This window comes from Platichthys flesus, chromosome 5 (assembly GCF_949316205.1).
Source record: "Platichthys flesus chromosome 5, fPlaFle2.1, whole genome shotgun sequence".
Classification (NCBI taxonomy): domain Eukaryota; kingdom Metazoa; phylum Chordata; class Actinopteri; order Pleuronectiformes; family Pleuronectidae; genus Platichthys; species Platichthys flesus.
Genome location: NC_084949.1, coordinates 3,201,769 through 3,222,600, shown reverse-complemented (window position 1 = coordinate 3,222,600; position 20,832 = coordinate 3,201,769). Strand labels below are relative to the sequence as shown.

Genomic DNA, 20,832 nt, shown 5'->3' with positions numbered 1-20,832 from the left:
TCTATATAATTACATATTATTTATGCTTTTTTCCATTCTTTGTATCACCACAGCCATTATTGGCTAACAGTTAATGGTTGGGTCAAGAACATTTGCTGACAGACAAGGGAATTGCAAATGGAACACACTTACTCTGCACTCTGAGTTATGTTTCTCCCCAAATTTGAAGTTTCAGTGATGGAACAAAGACAAGCTAAAAGTTTGCTTTTATCCATCTCATGTTTGCCAAGTTCCTTCACTGTTAATAAAGACTATCTGCGTGATTCCCCCAGTGCGGTCGATAGGGTCGACGGAATAACGGTAATGGATGGTACACCAGGGTTGCATCACTACCACTTTCTGGTGTCAGCTAACCCAGCATCGTCACAGCAGATGTCAGTGTAAGCAGCCGCTAAGGCCATCAGCGGACTGGCCCTTGTCAAACCAAGCCAATGGATCAAGCATTTGATGGATAACATAATGTCCCATAAAGGACAACCCAGTGCACTTTTTATGCTTTTAGTGTATGTGCGGTTTCTTTCCAGATACACCTGCATTAGCTCAGGATATATATTATAGACTGAGCAGTTCTTTAAAGTATAACCCCCCTCCCCCCCAACCAATCAGCATGTGCCATCCAGAGGAGACGGATCCTGGCGTTAATCAGCTGTCCTGCTGCCTCAGAGTCGTGTCACCTCTGAGAAGATTTGCAATGACATGCGAGTACGCCTGCAGTGAAGGCTCTCTGCCTCACTTCTTCTCGTCTCCAGCTGACACCGGGGTGGGAAACATTACCACAGCTCAGAGAGAGAGTGAAGAGAAAAAAGAGTAATAACATGAAGATGAAAATGACAGACTCCAACTAATTACTGTTGCTAGTTCGTTGCTGAATAACGAGCAGTATGTCCCTCTAATCAGAAATGATGTGCCTGTAGTAATACAAGGAGGAAGGAATAAAGCATATTCAGACTTGCTGTGCTGGAAGATGACTCTGATTAGATTAATAGTAGCTCATGCTGGAGGATGCGTTTAGACCTTGAGCTGTCAGGCACATCAGTATTTTTGAGAGTCAAAGCCAACAGTCTTCATTGTGAATACAGTACAGTGTCTCTTTCTGTCTTTAATAACAGTTAGACAGGTAGAAATGTTCTTATTTGCACATGAGCTGTGGCTTGTGAAACCTCCAAACTTAAATCTGACTCCATCTCTCCCACTCTCTCCCATGTCTCCTTACACTTTATTCAATTACATTTTTACACCATTTTTTTACCAAAGGAAAAAAATGCACAATATTTCCCACATGTCCACAGACCACCTGGTTTCTTTAGGCAAAAGTTGCATGATGTCACCATCAAGATAAAACCTTTCAACTGAAACTTTAATATGAAAAAAACCTCTTCATGTAAAGTGCACAGTGCAACAAGATAATAGATACAGTAGGTACATAGGTTACTTTATTGATATTGAGTGGAATTAAATTGTCACAATAACAATAAACACAAGGTAAATAATGGTTAAAATAAACAATTGTTAGCCTTTTGAGAGAAAGCAGTACAATACTTTATATTTGTATTTTGGCAAAAGTTTTGTATATTCTTTTATATATATTGTATGTAAATACACAAGGTGCACTGAAAGTCCGACACACACTTATATTGTGACAATATGATAAGGTTCAAAAGAAGTGGCGTTACTGGTGGGCAAAGAATGGTGGTAATAATATATACTGATAAAATAATGATCATAATAATAATAATCACAATAATAATAATAATCACAATAATAATAATAATAATAGGTATTATTATGGTAACAATAATAAACACACATCATAGACATAAAGTAATAGAAAAGCAATAATAACAAGAATAATGATGATAAGCACAGCAACAATTTAACAAGGGGAATAGCAGTAAAAATCAATCAATCAATCAATCAAATTTTTATAGCCCATATTCACAAATTACAATTCATCTCATAGGGCTTTAACAGGGTGTGACATCCTCTGTCCTTAACCCTCAGCAAGAGTAAGGAAAAACTACAAAAAAACCTTTTAACAGGGTAAAAATATGTAGAAACCTCAGAGAGAGCCACATGTGAGGGATCCCTCTCCCAGGACGGACAGAAGTGCAATAAAGTAGGTATATGGCGTAGTATGACCAGCATGTAAGATTTATAGACATATAGGCTATACATATTTACAAACATACATACATACATAGAAGTATAATATATAATATCAATATTGTATACACAATCAGATCGTTGACCTGATTTTGAGAAATGTATCATTCTTTATTTTACATTGTAAATCGTTAAAAATCTTGAAACTATGTTGTTTGCTGATTAACAAGTTTTATTGAAAAAAAAAATCTTAACTATTTTATGTGAAAAAACCTTATCATTTTAACTAGACCATACAAATGGTGTTATTGCCAAACATATCCGTAAAAGGGGAACTTATAACAAATTAGCACTGTTTCTGATAATGGAAGGGCCATTTTACTTTCATCACATTCTTCACTGGGCAATACTTAATAATTCAACATATGTTTTGTACTTGTTACTGTATATATTTCCTGATTTATTTGTTATGTTATATTTAAATGGTACATTTCTTATTGCACTTTTGTATCTGTGAAAGGTGCTGTACAAATGCATTTTTTATTTACTCTATCATTCTAACCTCTCAAATGTGATGGCTTTAAGGTATCTGATGTCAGATGGTAGTGATAATGATACTAACAGTTGGTTCTTGTTCTTTGTACGGCTTATTGGCATTTGGCAACCAATATCAAGGTGCATTACTGCCATCTACTGTGCTGGTGCACCGTCCCTGAAGGCACTGCAATACCAATATCAATAACAACTTGCTTAAACAAATCCTCAGCTCCTCATACACTATATACAGACTCAAGGTTCCCCACCCCTGACCTATAGCAAATTGCCTGGATTTTAAAGTTTTTTTGCCAAAATTGTCAATTAACCTTCATAATACAGCACATGTGCACTGAATGTGCTGAAATCTGATACGACATAAACTAATCTGAATGCAGAGAACAAGGTAACAAATGTCAGAAAAGGATAAATGAAACATGCAACTGATGTCACTTTTAGTATACTTCAAATTTAAAGGTTATACCATACAATATTTTATTTGTGACATTCTCTGCTTTTTCCGTGCCACAGTCTATTTTGCAACAGGAGGTATAATTTGCTTGCAGTAGCCACAGTCCTGTTTTTCTAATTAGTGAAGATGCAGGGCTACATTCTTATAATAACAGCTCCCTCAGAGAAAATAAATCTCTTTGTACATCTCAAAAATTGTCATTGTGGGCTCCCACTGAATTAACCCTACATGGAGAGAATTCTAAGACATACAAAAACAGATATGTAGAGCAAAGAAACACAGGATACTTTGTAACATATTTTATTCTTACAAAATGGTTTATGAGATTGTTGGATGTTTTTTAATTTATTTTGTGATGTGAAGCGAGTCTGTGTCTGTGTGTCAGTGAAGTTGCACAGCTTCCATTTCTTCCTATCTTCCTCCGTGTTACAGTGTGTGTTGGAGGAAAGGCAGGGAGTCCACAAAGGCTTTGTCTTTATTGCTCTCTTGCTTGCACTTTGATAAGCTCTCACCCCCAGTGCAGGCTCCGCCGCTCGCCAGATAGTCTTTGCTTCGCTTGACTTCCTCTTGAGCCGGCCCGGGAGACAGATGCACCATGGGACGGAGAAATGAGGAGATGGAAGGTCACAGCGGCTGGTGTCCTGCTTGACATTGAAATGACAAAAATAGCCCCATGCAAATGACGGCTATTATTAACAATGTGAAATGTTTTCCCCTCATTAACAAGCGATGGAATTTTTTCGCTGTGTTTATTTAAGACAATGTAGAATTCCTTTTCAGTCTGCAAATATTTTTAGACTTAGTTAAGCCCTAATTAGGTCTTGGAATGTGGCTGGCGTCTTACCTTACACTCTTGCAACAAACAACATCCTGACTGTGCTCCAAGAAAGATGAAATCATTGCCAAGAAATTTGAATCTGAAGGACTGACACTGCTGTTTCTTTATTCCTTTATGTTTTTATGTAGCATCAGGCAGGAAAGGAAAATCATTGAAATTGCTACAGTGTGTAACACCCTTTTGCTCAGAATGCCTATTATGTTTTGAATATAGGCAGCAACTTCATTGCAGAGCAGCAAAGATTTGGGCAGCAAGCCAGAGTATGTTCTGTCTTTCAGCTTCACCTGTGCCAGAATGTCCATGCTTTTGACAAATTATGAATCCTCTCTGAAGATGTGCTCAGCGGGTTTACTGCACTCTTTCAGAAACTGCGGATCCAAAATGGCTCAAGCGTTTGAGAACATTCGCAGCAGCTTTACAGACAGTTGTCTTGGTAACGGTAGTGTTTCTATCTCAAGCTGAAAAGTTGGGGTAGGATTTAGTCTCCTAATGTGAAATGGCTGCACCTAAAAACAGTTTTTGGATGAAAGGGGCAGCACATAGCGTAATATGACAGGTTTATCTCGGCCTGCTGGAAAGGTTATTCCTCCCACTGTCTCCACATCCAACTGCTGTGATAAAGAAGACAGGCTTACAATCTCATTCCTGCCATGCAGGCTTCTTGATTGGTTTATCAATTGACCTTCCCCTCACCTTGCAGCGTCATATTGATCCCCCAGCTCTTTTCTAAACTCCATGCCACTTCCTCAGGTAGAAACCTATGTTGTACCAGTCAAGGATAGAGCAATCAAATAAAGAGCTTCTGCTCCAAAAAGGTATAAGTAACTCTAAAAGTTTGACTCAAAGAAAAAGGATTTAAGAACCTTTAGTAGAAAGAACAGATTAAAGTAAGTCCCTTCTGCAAAAACAAATGTGTATTTGCTTATTGTTAATTCAGTTGGATGTTTGAGGTTCTCAGTGCAGGGTGATTTGTGCAAAGTTTGACCCAACAAGGCTGTTTTTTCACACTCATCTGCTGTGGAGGGAAAAGTTTCTCAATGCTCAATGTTGGTTTTACTGTACATGTGTATGTTTGAGTTGCAACCAGTCGTGGTCCAAATGTATTACAGTTTTTTCCGATTGCATAAACAATAAAATCCAAAGTATAACACAATTATCAAACCTGACACTCAAGGAGCAAAACATGGCCCAGATCTGCACCACTATAAGCACAATGTCAGCTTCACACTTTTTGCAAAACAATACACACATTGATCATCAAAACACTAAACACACTTGTATACATTAAACACAGAAGGATATCAAGATGTCACTTCCTTGCAATTCCTAAGCACAGCCTGTCAAATGACCACCCTATGAGCCAATTGGTTAAACACAACATGTTTAACCATTTGGCGTTTAAACACCACATTGCTTAATTATAGACACAACTATCAGGTTTAAGCACTATAGCAATGCAGCAGCTGAGTTCACCTGTTTTCAACCAAAATGGAGCTTGTGCTCAAAAAAGAAGAAGAGTGAGGGTGAGAGGGAGAATCCTCGGAGGTGAAGAAGGCTGCGGCTGTGGCATTAGTAATGATGTTGTGTGTGATGTTGCATACTGCACACATAACTTTCATAATGTAAATGTACTGTATTCCCGACCTATGCTGAACTACACAATCTTGTCTTTCACTGTATTTCTGAGTTTTACAGATGGATGAGGAAATCACATGAATTCATATAAATAGATGAGGCAGGGTTCATAGGACAAAATCAAAAAGGAGAGGCAGAAATATCATTGTCCACGAGGCTATAATCCATGTCCCAGGAAAACGTGGGGGTAACCTCACCCTTTGTGCTGTCACTACACAGAATGTGGTCCTACTCCGTCACACCAACATGGGCCCTTACAACACACCTCACATTCTCAAATGTTTTGACCGATTACACAACATCATCACAGCAGTAAATCACATGCACCAGATGCAATACATTGGCATCTGGGACAATGAGTCATTCCACCGCTCTGCTCTGGTCCAGAACTGGTTTCAACACCATCCACAGTTTACAGTACCATACCTTCCACCATACTCTCCGTTTCTAAACCCAATCAAAGAGTTTTTCTCTGCATGGCGGTGGAGGGTTTACGATCTCCGGCCCCAGGCCCAGGTTCCCCTCATTGAAACTCTACCGGATACAGAATGTTCTGCTTGTCTGATATTTGTCGAGCTTACAGTGTTATGCACACTCCTGTAGTAGCATGACAACTGGGACATGTTTTGTTGTGATTCTCCATGTTGACATGTTGACTGATTTGGGGATATAGAGAGAAATAAATTCAATTTTCATGAGTCTGCAGCATTGGTCTTGTGTAGTGTTTGGTGAATTCATTGTATATTTGCACTTTCTCAGAGTACTTCACTTACAGTAGTCTAATCACTGAGAACTGGAATTGCTAAAAGTGTTTAAGGTTAGCAACAGCACTGTGTAACTGGCTAAAGCAGAATTAAGTAATATGAAGCGTGTCTGTTTCATATGGCAAAATAATATTGTTTTGATAAATAAGTGTATAGTTTTTACAAGAGTGTTTAGTTTTGCAAAGGATCTGAGGTGTTCTGCTGATTGGGTGTGTGGTTGTGCTGATTGTGTTTAGTGTTTGAAACACCGGGCCCTGTTTTGAAAATCGTGCTTAAGCAATCGAAAAAAACTGTAATTTGAATGTGATATAGAAATACCTGGAGGCTGTAGGGCACAAATCCTAGGACCGTTTGAAGGGTATTGTTTTCAGCCCTCTCTGTGTTTATTTATGATGACTCAACAACACATTGATGGTGGGATATTATTTGGGAACATATGCCCAATCTCCAGATGAGTCAATCAAAATATTATATTCATCAGGAATGTACTCCTCAGTATATATCATACAATCATCAATGAAGTCAGAAATTTACCCTATACAAAAACAAAGGGATTTCAATTAAAGTTGCATTAAACTGCTGCTAAAAAAATTGAATCTTGATGATGTTTTCCCTCCATCCACAACCATGAATTACTATCATTTAGCATCTGCGTGTGGATACTACTCAAAGTTTATGCTTGTTTAATTGAAAGGGTCAAAACTAAGTGGTGGGTGAAAAGAGAGGAGGACAACAAAACAAGGCCGACAAGTAGTAGTAAAAGAAGATGGGAGACAGGGAGAGAATATGAGAAACATCTGAATGAATAAAGATAAGAGATAAGAAAAACCAAAGGAGAACAGTGTGAGACGAAGAAGAAGGCGACAAGCCCAGATGAAGAGAAATAAAAGGGGCTTTAGTTGGGAGGAATTCTCAGGGTGGGTAAGGTAATGGTGGGGTGAGATGTGGCTGGCAAGGGAAAAGGGGAACAAGGGAAGACAGATGCATGACTGATGGAATAAATGAGAGAGAGGACTTCACTTCAAGGGGAGGATGGGAGCGAAATCGAAGAAGGGGGGAAGTAATTCACATAGGGGGAGATGGAGACAGAAAGCGTGAGAGGGAGCATGAAGGAGCAGAGTGACAGGAAGAGAGTGACAGCGGAGGAGAAAGAGGGAGCTGAGAGGGAGCCCTGGGACTGATGTCCAGAAGGGGTTGAGTGCTGCAGTCTCCTCGTCTGTCTGGCCTTCATGGGACTCTAACACAAACAACCACAGCATACCCTGCTGGACACACATACACAACTCTTTGAACATCTTAATTCTCTTCCTTCCAACCAGCGACGGCCTTCGTCTGAATGGTTGCATGCATTTAATTTGCATGTGATGCTGGTGAGTTAACATTCAGAGCGGTGACTTGTGAACACAATTTTTTTCTTGTATTTTCTTTGTTGTTTGAGGCAGACATATCCATTCAAGGCTAAAGGGAATTATTCCCATGTACATAATGTGTGTGCACGGTACATGCACACACATGCTGATGCTGGGCATGTTGCCCTTAAGTGCACAGCGGGATGGAAACGGAGAAGCATTTAAACATTGTCTGTCACAGTCAGACACTAATGCGTTTCACCTAGCTCCAGTTCTCTGAGTGCAATTCTTTTCTTATTCTTAAAGTCATCCCATCATTTAAAGGTAACATGGAGACTTGACATTATCATATTCGGGGAACACCATGTACCGATGGCTCAAGGCGTAGTATGAGGTGTGGAACATGACGGTCACACAGACTCCATAAAAGTGCTAAAAAAACGTTCTTTCTTTCTTTAGAAATCCAGTCCTTGATTCAATCATTACACATGATGCAACTCTAGCTTTACATTTTTAGCGCAACTATATATACTGTAGTATTTCCCTATAACTACCAAGACTTTAGCAGCCCAGCCTGAACACATTGACCCTTCTGTTAGAGCTGGACAGGCTAGTGGCATCACTAGGATTAAGAGACGTCATTAAAGCTTTAACCTTCCTCTGCCGGTGACCAGAACTGCCTGCAACAATAGGCAGATAGTTCCTAAAAGCTGATAATGGAGCTTTATTTTTCTAAGATTAAAGGTCATCTGCCACTGTGTTGTTATATTACAGAGTGCTTTATTTGCTGTAGAGCACCTTTGGACAAAAGTGGGTTTGCGAGGGGGCAGTGATCCCCCTCACCCCCTTGGGGGGTGTGAAGTAATGAAAAGGGTAAGAGAAGTTCAGCATTAGATGGTGGTAACGCACCCTGATGTTGGTTGACACCTGCCAATAAACTCAAACAAAGTAGAAGAAGAAAAGGAAAAAGAAGCAGTGAACCAGGGACCCTATAGTTTAAGAGGCAGTTTGAGGAGGAGGAGCAGGTCACAGTAGATGGTCGTAATGCACCTTGATGTTGGTTGCCAACTGCCTATTAATCGAACAAAGAAGAAGAAGAAAGAAAACAAAGGCAGTGTTGTTGTCACCACCTTATTTCAGCCCTCTATTTGTTTCTATTTACGATCCATACAATCATTGGAAATCGTCACATAGTGTGTTTATCCACTTACACTTAAGTGAACGGCTTAATTTTCCTGTGCAGTCATGCCTGTGTAAAATGTTTCAGGTTTTTTTGGGCCTGCCTCTGCATCAACTGGTGGCACTTGTCATCACAAGTTGACGTTTTATCCCATAAACAGCTCTTTCCAATTGACAAAGTAATTGCTCAGCTGTTGACATGCTACAGAGAGGCGGAGAAGCTTAATCACTTCTAGATAATGATCAGTTCCAGCTGCCATTTTGTTGTCGACTATCCTGACTCGTGTTTGCAGACTAATAAAAGCTTGTTTTTCGTTCTGTGTACGAGACTGTCAAAACTGGAGTAGCAAGACATTTTATACACTCTGAATAGAGTGTAGAAAGTGGACATCTTTGAAACAGTCTGAGCTAAAATACAAAAGTGTCTGAGGAGATGTATTTGAGAAGATTATTGTGCTTCTTGATTAGGATTCAACTTCTGAATCTTTTGTTTCACTTTGATCAGTCACTTTGATGCCAAAGGCATTGCCTTTGAATTGTGTCAAATGAATTATGAAGCAGGATTAATTGATTTAAATTCTACAAACAAGGCGCTTTTAAAAGCAGATTAATCTGGTCAGTCTTTGATTCACTGTGTTTCATTTTGTTCACTGCAATACCTGATGGTTCACTGTGCAGCAGTCTGTCAATTACCGCCACTGTCTGTTGCACAAAGATCACAGACAGCTGTGACCACACATTTAAATAAACAGTGAGAGTATCTGAGATGACTTTTAGTTGAAAAGTCCAAGGCTTTTCATTCAGTTTTCTGGCTTGATGCATCAAAAGTCATGTTTAAAGTCAGTTGAAAAGGCACATTTCTAGATTTTTTTTTACAAAATTAGAAAGGACAAAAGTAGATTATGTTTTTTGTATTATTGAATTTGTGTCTCAGAATGTAAAGTGGGGATGAGATGAGATTTTTATGACACACACACACACACACACACACGCACAAACACACACACACACTATTACTACAGCAACATGCAAAAGGGCTCTTGAAAAGAAATATGCATCTAAATACACACACAAGCCAGTTTTTATGTGTGGTGTAGCCACAGGGCAAGAGACCAATACTGTATGCTAACAGTCTTAGTAGGAGTGTACCATGGGCATGTGGCACATGTTCCCACAAGAGCCATCAGAGGGTCCCTGGTGTGCGGCTGGGCTTCACAGGGCTTGTGGGGATAGTGAGGCTCTCTGAGGTTGAAAGGTCCTGAAAGTCCCTGGGCCTTAGAGCTTCAGGAGGACATGAGAGGTTGAGCATGGCAGGACACTGGTTCCTTTCCAATATATGCAGGGACTTGGTTTCTCCTAATTCAGCCATAATTGCCAATGGCTGTGTAGTGTCAAGGCCAAACCTCCTGCATCCCTTTTTAGTGAAGTGACTGAAGTCAAGCTTGTCCTTTTTTTTTTAAGCTGGCAGAGGCTTTTTTGCAGAGAGGGACATGCTAAAGCGGGACATGGATGCTGATAAGGAAGAGCAGCAGTGATTTAGGCAGTGAAAGAGAGCCATACAGTTTACAACACACAAACTGATGAATGCAAATAGGAACTACAATGTAAAAGGAAGTGTTGTCACTGTGAACTAAGGTCAAAAATGTGTGATGAATGCTAAATAATTGCATATGTGCCAAAGTCGCTCTTTTTTTGTGGTTTCATATTAGCTTGACAACTATTTTTCACATTGTTAGGCAAGTCGAGGATCTTACTAGATCTCACTTGGATTGCCCCCCTCATCCCAGTGTGTCGGTATTGTGGTTGACTGGTGGTTCCTCTTTTTCTGCCAGGCACCTCAGTGAAACCCACTTCACTAAGTAGATCCTCAAGCTTTTCCCAGATTAGTCAACAGATTCATTGGGATGAAGGTGCTAGGGCCAATTTAGTGAAGTAAAAGTAGAAACTGGCTTTAAAGTGTACTTGAGTAGAATTACAGTTTAAAAAAATGTATGCAAAATATTTGTATGTTTACTTGTATGTGTTACTTGTTTGGTTTTTACTTCCTCCCCCTGTCAACAGAGTTGTGATCGTCCACTCTGGAATGGCGTATCACATCTGTTTTGGCAGACTTGGCCTTCATGTCTAGTTATTTGCTTGGAGGACTTTCACAGTTCTTATCAAAGTGCCAACCTGCTGATGAAGAGCAGAGACCAAAGCTTAGAACACAGAGACCATTGGATCAAGCTGCTCCACTGGGGCAAGGATGGAAGCGTGCTCCGTCAAGAGAAACACTAAGTTACAAAGTGGCATTCGACTGGTTATAGTGCTAATTATACAACAAGCTACCTCCCAGCATGCTACTGAAAAAGTACTTTTTCTTATTGTTGTCGGGATATCTTATTCATACATCATCCAGAGCTCATGACCATAGGTGAAGGTGGAAAAGATGGGAGCTGGCTGACTAATCGTTATCGAGTACCGTTCTGATGCAACACCAGTCCATATGCTGCTAAACTCAACCTCACTTGTGAACAACAACCCAAGATACTCAATCTCTTTAACTATTAAACATTACATTCTGGTGCTACGCAAGGGTCGTGAGGAGCAATTCATTAAATATATATTTTGATGTTTGATCTCAGCTCACTGTATCACCTTATCTCATGGAAATATATTTTGTAATGGTTTGATTCCCTCTCTTTTCAGGTGATCCTGATTCTAACAAAGCTGTACGACTTTCATATTGGCAGCGTCACTGAGAGCACTCTTTGGAGGTGAGTAGAAAGGAAATGATATTCATTAAATATTTGCAACTAAGTGCCTTTGAGTGCGTTAGAAGTGGTCCGGATGACAAAGAGTATAATAAGCCTTGCACGAGGATCCTCGGATTTGCTTGATGTTTCTGTTATTGATAGTTTAACATATTTTCGAGAGACCGACAACGGACCGACAGCCTCCGACAAAATGCTGCCTATTTTTTTCCCTACACATTAATTCGCTTGTAGCTTTAAACCACCAGTGTCATTCCTCACCTGTCTGCAGACACTGTATCCTGCACTCACTCGTTTCTCTGGTGCCGTGATCAGTACGATCAGGTGTCATACACGGTCAGACAGGGCACGCATAATGGGGACAGCTATTCTCAACGCTCTTCTTCTGGTGTATTATCTGATGTTCCTCGCTTCCTTACCCATCCTGGGAACAAAACACAAACACACACACACCTCTTAAGCAACAAGCTTGTAAAGTATACAAAAAACACCAGCAAAAAGATGGAAAACACATCCATAATGAGTTGAAACTGCATGTAACCCATTTTAAAATTTTAATAGACTGTTTAACACACATACACGTATTCCTATGTAAGACTTTACATTACTTTACTGAGCTATTTGACAAGGTTTCCCAGTGAGACCAAGGACATATTGGCAACAAGTTCCTTGAGGTAATTGACCATGCTCCAAAATATACCCCCAATGCGATCATCCAGTCATAATTTAGCAACTGTAACTAATGACAGTAGGTCTGTCAGGCTTTGCATTTGTCCACATCTTGAAGTGCAATGCATGGGGCACTGTCCGTAACTCTGCATTTAAAGAACCCCCCACAAAAGTGCAGGCAAAAGTGGGAGCAATTCATTTTATGTGGACTTTATCTGCTTTAAAATGCTGCAATTGTTATCATGCCTAAGTCGTTTTCAACCTACCTTAGTTACCCTAACCAAGCATTGCTTCAAGGCTTAGCAAATCATTAACTAACCACAATAGTGTATAGAGTTACACGTTAAGTTGATAACAAGCCTTTAGAAATGGAACACTATTTTGGAGTCAGACAGTTAAGGTCATGTCTGAAAGTGTTAGAATGTGATAACTGCATGATGATATGTATTAATACTAGAACTGAACTGATAGTATTTCTTTCCACACTGATAAAATCAGCTGCTAAGGAAACTTTTTTTTAACAGTCAGTTATGTGGGTTTGCAGCTGTATATATCCCTATGTGGTAATACTGTTAAAACATTGCATCTTAAGTGATAGTCATCAGAGTGTCCTCTCATGTTTAAATTAATAGGAAATGAAAGAAAATAGAGAGTAGTCCTGCGGACAGGAGTAGTTGAGGAAAGCAGTTGTTTACTTCCCAAGGACATCCGACCCCATTTGAGCAAACAGTTACAATGGTTGGTTCAATCCCCAACAGCTCTATTTGAAAGGGGGGAACAATAGTGGAGACCGGGGCTTTAAGTTTGTACTCTGGTTATGTTTTCACCACCAGAGAACACTTGGTTCTTAGTTTTATGCATCTCTTCCGTCTGACAATATATCCCGTCTGGGGAAAGCACTCTCTAAACCTCTTTTTTTTTTAAATCCTCCCCTAGTCTCTTACTGATGCTAATGCTACTCTTGTCTTTGACTTTTGCCATTTTCTTGCTTTAGAATGTAACACAATATAGTATAATGGCTATCGTGAGACCTCTACTGAAGTTGAATAGAAAGTCAGACACACCGTCAAGACTATGTGGGTCCAATCTAAATCTCCATGGCAGAGTTTTTGCGCAAACTTGGAGCTGCGGTTCCAGCAGTACCTTTTGAGATCAGCTAACACATTTGTCCTGGCCCGCAAGCTGTAGTGTCCACCAGTCTTACTTGAAAAAGAAAAGGTCAGCAGCAAGTGGTTTAATTTTCATATAAAAGTAGCCCACAAAATCTCAAAACACTAGAGGCAACTTGGACTTGCCAGGGCGAGTATGTTTAACAAGGAGAATGTCAAGGCTTTCTGTGACAATCAAGAGGAGGTGTTAGGCAAACAGACCTTTATGTCAGAATGCTGGAATACGCTTGGAATATATGTAATCAGATGACCCCAGAACCAATGCAGCTCTTTCAAATCCTTCCACCAACCCATTCTTACCAGGCCCCAGCAATAACCAAGCCCTATGAACGCCTCTTAAGAGAGACTCAGGTTTCTAAATTCTGACAAGCCCAACAGACCTGAGACCTGTTTTGAGATTTGTTTGAATGCATGACAAGTTTCATTTGAAAGTTTGTTTGAAATGATTTGTCGAGTTGTTGCATAAATAATTTCATGGCCAAGTTCTTGATTCTTTTTTTTCTTCACCTGAATTTAATCTTGAATTTAAATCTGGAAAATAATCTAAATAATTTTTAGAAAATAACCCAAACCCAACAATGAATATGCTGTTGTTCTATTCGCTGCAATGTCCAGTATTACGTATCCCACCAAGTGTGACAAGATTCCTTGGTCTCCTATATTATATCTGTATGCCATTTTACCTTTGAGATTCTTGAGTCGACAGCCCTGTTAAAGCACAAAACATTTGCACATTTCAACTTTGCTTACTCTGCCCAGCTTGAAGTGGTAGTTTGACAGTGATGAGAGGCGCCAAAGCTACTGCTAACCATTTTTGACATTCAGAGAGCCACTTAATAATTTGGCCCCTGGGTTGAAAAAACCTTGCAGTGTTTTGGTGTTTGAATAAGTGCTGATGTCCTGCAGTAAAACAGGGAAGAACTCCTTTGGCAGCAGACAATATGGATCATTAAATAAGCTGAAAACACTTCTTTAATTATTGATGAACAGATAGCCTCTGCAATCTTTATCTCTAAACTGCATGCATGCAAGACAGGCACAAACAATCATTTCATACATCGTACCAACATTTTAATCCTTAAAATTTACATTTAACATCCAAGTTCATATAAATCAGCTTTGAGTACATACAGCCTCCGAGGTATAGGTTTTTGGTAGCGATAATGGTGAGTAAAAACCAAGACAGGTTGGTGCTGAGAATGATATTTAATGTGAATGAATAGGCTTACAGATGTGTCTGTCCATGGCACAAAACAGAAGCACACGGTTAGACTGAAGAAAATAGATAAAACGCCATGCGACTTATTAACTTGCTAATATTAAGGTTATCGTCTGCGTCACAAAGACACAGGCCACTTTTTTATCAATCTAACAGGCACATTTAAAAATTGCAATAAATCAACTCTCTGTTCAAAAGGGTTGAACTTCCATGACCTCCATAACAAGCATGTCACATTTCTGTGCATCTACGCATCTGTGGCCACACCTCTAATGCAATCACCTAATTTGTCAATGCTCTGCCTGAGCTAACACCATGCTCCAATAGTGGCAGACTGCATGGGATGGTGAGTCATTCTGGGTAACAGTGCACTGTCACTGGTACTAGCACTGGTTGCCCACTGCTACAGAGATTTCACAGGACGGGCACATAACTTACTTTGTTGTTTGAAATTGTAGATCAACCACATCAGAATGTGTAACTAGAAGAACAGAGAGACAGAGAGAAGGGGAGAGAGAGAGAGAGAGAGAGAGAGAGAGAGAGAGAGACAGAGAGAGAGAGAGAGAGAGAGAGAGAGAGAGAGAGAGAGAGAGAGAGAGAGAGAGAGAGAGAGAGAGAGAGAGAGAGAGATTTTTCACAAACACTTTATTTACATATTCTTCATTTTACAAAACACTTGTTTACAGCATTATTCAATAAATAGAAAAAGTGCTGCTGTTAAAAAAACTCAGTCTGTTAAAAAGTGTGGAAAGGACAGCTCATTGTTGGTGACGATGCAGAGGATGTCATTAAAACACCAAATTCTTTTAAAAGACTCGAGATCAGATATCATCGTGTAAAACCGAACTCGAGTCTGAGTCTGGCCCGGAGGTTTACCACCCACACCGCCCCCGCTTCCTGCCCGTTCTTGTTCTCTACCCTGTTTTTTCTACTAATGTAAATGGCCATCTTGGCCTCACCTGAGAGGTGGTTCAGGAGCTGCCACTTATCTTTATCTGTTTTGTTGTAGGCCGCTCCCATGATAAAAACCTTCTCAGTAAAAGTGATGTTAAAATCACTAAAAACCGCAGTTAAAAGAGCGAAGAAACTTGTCAGTCTCTTGCACTCAGTAAAAACTAGAGATGAGCCGGATACTCGGCTGAAACGAGTATCCGGTACGGATAAAGCACTTTTGCCGAGCGCGAGTATTATACGAGTAATACGAGTCATTATCTGTGCTCGGACTGAATGAAAATCCTCACACAGCGTCACAGCGCTCCTCCCCTTCACACACCGCTCTGCTCACTCACTCACAGAACAGCTCTCTGTCTCTCTCAGTCACTCAGGTTCGCGGGTCTTTTCGGTTAACGTTTAGGGTTTCTTCAGCTTGAAGTTTGTTTTTATTTCAGTTTGTACTTACTTATTAATTAGTAGAGTTCTGTTAAACGTGGGTTCGTTCAGACGTGGTGCTGGTAGAAAGCGACTCGCGTTGCGTCTCTGCCTGTCGGAGATTTTTTATTTTTAAACAGTTTTTTTTTTTTTTTTCACGCATTAAGTGTCTGACTACTCTCTAGCGTCTGGCTACGCTCTCTCACTCTCTCTCTCTCTCTCTCTCTCGCTCTCTCTGCCAGTCGTTGGAGTTTTTTTTTTTTTTAAACCGTCAGTTGGCTCTAACCAGTTTTATTTTACTTCAGGCACTGAGTGTCTGACACATTCTAGGTAGTAGTGGTATAAAAAATATTACAAATTAAGCTACACACACACACACACACTCCCCCTCTCTCTCTATGTCTCTCTCTTACTCACTCAAACACACACTCACACACACAGACACACACACACACACTCCCGGGTTAAATCACACCCACTTCTGGGTTAGGCCCCGCCCACTCCGAGTACGGATACGGATACAGATAATTCATATGGTTAACAGATACAGATACAGATACAGATAATGCTGTACTCGCTCATCCCTAGTAAAAACGTGATAAATTGTTTCGCGTAGGTCGCAAAAAGGACACTTGCTTAAAACGGTGGGATTAAGAATAGAAATAAAAGCGTTGGAAGCGACGGCGCCGTGTAAAATTCTCCACTGGAGGTCGCCTGTTCTTTTCTTGAGGGGAGGTTTGTATAAAATCCTCCACTGCGGGCAGGGTCCATGCTCCCCCAACCCCCGTGACCACACAGTGGGTGGTCTGTTGCTCAGTCCGGTCTGGTGGATGCTTTTCACACAGTTCCTGTACAGTGTCTCTTTGTCCATTTTGTGTAATGTTAGTTTGTGTGTATTTATTTCAGTTAGTAGGGGGCCGGTCTTTTCTCCCAGGCCTGGGCTCAGGATAATTTCTGGGTAGGGGTCTGCAGCCTCTGGTGCGGTTTCCCCCCTCTGGTAGGCCCTCAGGAGGTCTTTCTCACGCATGGAGAGCCTCTGGGTCCAGAGCTCCAGGATTCTCTGGGCCATCCGGGTAGACTGCAGCCCCAGCAGGGAGCCCAGGGCCTGGGTGTTGTTGAGTGCCGGCCCCACTGCATCCAGCTGCTGTAAGGTCACCGTTCCAGACCGGGTCAGCGCCGCCATAAGGCCGGGTGTTGTTGTGCCCCTGACGTCCAGTCTGGCTCCATTCACGATTGGTTCTCTCAACAACCAGTACAGAGAGTCTGCTTTTCGACACCTTTTTTTGTTAAAAAGGGCCCATGATTTAAAAACACCTTGATAAAAAGGAGGCAACCCACTTAACTTTAAGAATTTAGAATCTGTTAAAAACAGAGCATCATCCAACCCCAGGTTATTGGCACGCCTAAGGATGATGCTAGACACATCTCTCCACACCAGATCTGCTGGACCTGTGAGGTACTTTTTAATGAATTGAAGTCTAAAAGTTGCAGTCCGGCTGGCCAGGTGGACGAGGCCCTGTCCCCCCTCCTCCCTGGCTAAAAACAGCAACCCCTGTGGCACCCAGTGTAGACCCCCCCAGAAAAAATCCACCATTTTCTTTTGTAAATTGGAAAGCAAGCCAGGGGGGGGGGGTTCCACACACATTAGGTGGTGCCACAGTTGGGATGCCACAAGATTATTTAAAACCAGTACCCTTCCTCTAAGAGACATTTTTGGGAGCAGCCATTTCCATTTTAACAGTTTGTTTTCTACTTTTTCTGTGACGTTCTCCCAGTTCTTCTTATGTATATCGTTGTTTCCTAAAAACACCCCGAGGTACTTTATGCCCTCCCTCTTCCATTTCAGGTTTTGGGGGAGAACTGGGAGACCGCCAGGCCACTCCCCGACTGCGAGGGCTTCGCTTTTTTTCCAATTGACCCTCGCGGCCGATGCCATGCTAAAATCATTTAAGATTTTGGCTAAAATATCTACATCCGTCTGGTCTTTAATAAAAACAATAAGATCGTCGGCATAAGCCGATAAAATCATGTTGCCACTAAAACCAGGATAAAACACACCTTGAATGCTAGATCTTATTCTGCGGAGGAGAGGTTCCAGGGAGAGTGCGTAGAGCATCCCCGACAGAGCACAGCCCTGCCTGACCCCTCTACCTACCCTGAAAGGAGCACTCAGACTGCCGTTGATCTTTAACACGCTCTCAACGTCACAGTACAGCACCTTGATCTTAGCTATGAAGCCAGCGCTGAACCCAAACTTCCCCATTACTTGCCACAGGAAGCTGTGTTCAACGCGGTCAAAAGCTTTTTCTTGGTCTAGGGAAATCAAGCCTATATCTACATCAAATGAACTGGAGACATCCAAAAGGTCTCGAATGAGGTGGACATTGTCCACCATGGACCTGCGGGGCACGCAGTAGGTCTGGTCCCTGTGAATGACCTGCTCCATAGTCTTCCCCAGCCTGGAGGCCAGTGCTTTGGAAAGAAGTTTGTAATCCACACAGAGCAATGACACAGGGCGCCAGTTCTTGATGTCCTGCAGGTTCCCCTTTTTCGGTAGCAGTGTGAGGACAGCCCTCCTGCAGGACACTGGCATGGAGCCAGACGCCAGACACTCATTAAAAACCTGTAAAAGATCGTGCGATAAAATGCCCCAGTAAGCTTTATAAAACTCTGGTGTCAGTCCGTCAATGCCAGGAGCCCGCCGTCCCTGCATGCCTTGCAGGGCGGTCAGCAGCTCCTCATTTTCATCATTTTTTTTTCTTTGAGGCTTTCAATATAACCTCAATTTCCGGTGGACTCACTTAAATGTTCTAGTTCCACTATGTCGGTCTCTAGATCTTTCATAGATCGGGTGGCGTCTCTTGTGACATTGAGGGTGTGTTGTTGACACAATAAGCGTATTTGTGTCTTACCGTGGTCCCACCACTGCCTAAGATTACTAAACTCGCCCTTCCTCTGTCTAAAAACACCCCAGAAATACATAAAAACATCTTTAAAATTCTTATCGAATGTTAAAACAGAATTAAAATACCAATAGGCGCTCTTCGGTAAAACATTCCTGACAAAAACATGACATAAAAGCAGTGAATGATCACTAAAACCAGCCGGCATGATAGCGCAGCTTTTAAAAATGTTAAAATGATGTTTAAAACAATAAATCCTGCCTAACCTGGCTGAGGAGATCCTACTCTCTCTGATGTGGGACCAGGTGTACTGTCTGCAGTCTGGGTGCATCCTCCTCCACACGCCCACCATGCCGTGAGAGCAGACCAGCTGCTTTAAGGCATGCTGAGAGGCTGGATGAGGCTCTGCATGTTTGCGGTCTAAAATCGCATCTTCAGTGCAGTTAAAATCCCCACCCAAGAATAAAAAATCCTCCATGGCACAATCATTAAGAATCTTACTTATTTTCAGTAAAAAGGGCTTCCTCTCTGCACCGGTTGCTGGAGCATAAACGTTAATAAAAACAGCAGTAAAATGGTCGAACTGAGCTTTGGCTAATAGAAACCTCCCCTGGATCACATGTTTGACCTCCAGCGAGTTCGGTTTAAAAGCCGTGGAGAAGAGGAAGCCCACTCCTGCGCTCAGAGAAGTGTTGTGACTTAAAATGGCCTCCCCTCCCCACTCCCTCCTCCAGTCAGACTCATTATTAAAATCACTATGCGTTTCTTGTAAAAACATGACATCAATTTTTTTCATTTTCATAGTGTCATAAATACAGGTTCTTTTCTTCTGATCTCTTGCACCGTTCACGTTTAAAACCCCAACTTTAAAAACATCCATGTTGTTTAAAATGTTAGAATTAAAAACAGAAAACAATAAATTAATTAATACACACATTGCTGTCCTTTCCATCACTGCTCAGTTGTCTCTTTGCTCTGAGCACCAGTTTTTTATGTCTAAAAACTTCCTGGTCTGTGAGGCCAGACTCCTCCCTCTGGCTGACGTGGAGTCTGGCCGAGGAAATAAAAAGACCGAGATCTGGGAAGTGCTCCTCAAGTTTGAGTTGCTGATTTTTTGTTTGATGTAAAAATGATTTAAATTTATCTACACTAAGGGTTTTCTTTTTTTGACTGCTGTTAAAAGGCGGAAAGTCGCTGCTATCAGACACACACTCACTTTCACTCACATCCCTCTCCATTTGCACTTTACTCGTCTTTGATTCATTTAAAATTGTCCTAGCTGACCTCCTACGTTTTACTGTTTTCTTTTCCTTTATTGATTCTTCCTCCATCTCCTCCTCCTCCAACTGCTCACTCCACACCATCCTGCCCTTAGCTGCTTCTCCTCCTCTCCTTCCACTGTCCCCTCCCTCCTGCTCAACACTTTTTTCTTCACCCGTCACCTCCTCCACCTGTTTGATAACTACACCACCCTCTTCCTCCCCTTTATCTCCGACCTCCTTTTCCTCTACCTCACCCACAACATCCTCCACCACAACATCATCCACCAACACCTCCACCCCCACACCCGGTGTATTAACAAAACTCACCCCTGGTGATTACTCGGTCACAGCCTCGCTTCTCCGCGGAGATGTTGGAGGAGAAAACCGTGGCGCAGCGACCGGGCGCCCAGATGTGAGGGCCAGCCCCTCAGCGGCCGGCCCCCCGGCCACCGTCCCCCCAGGGGGATCGGCCGGTACGGCGGGCCCAGCCCGCCAAGCAGCGGGTCCCTGTCGCTCCGGTACCGGAGGAGCAGCAGGGGCTCCCGCCCCAGCGCTAGTAGCCGCATCAGGACCGGGCGGAGCCGGGTCACTCCGCTTCGGACAGGCTCTCACCGT

The 20,832-nt window shown here is 41.8% G+C and overlaps 1 protein-coding gene across 1 annotated transcript in view; it reads left to right on the top strand.

Moving 5' to 3' along the window:
• The window catches only part of sorcs3a (sortilin related VPS10 domain containing receptor 3a), a 213,733-nt gene that overhangs the window by 77,264 nt on the left and 115,637 nt on the right, over positions 1-20,832 (top strand). Inside the window, exon 2 of the mRNA XM_062388838.1 lies at positions 11,563-11,630. Coding sequence (XP_062244822.1) covers positions 11,563-11,630 — 68 coding nt within the window. The remainder of the gene's footprint in view (positions 1-11,562; positions 11,631-20,832) is intronic.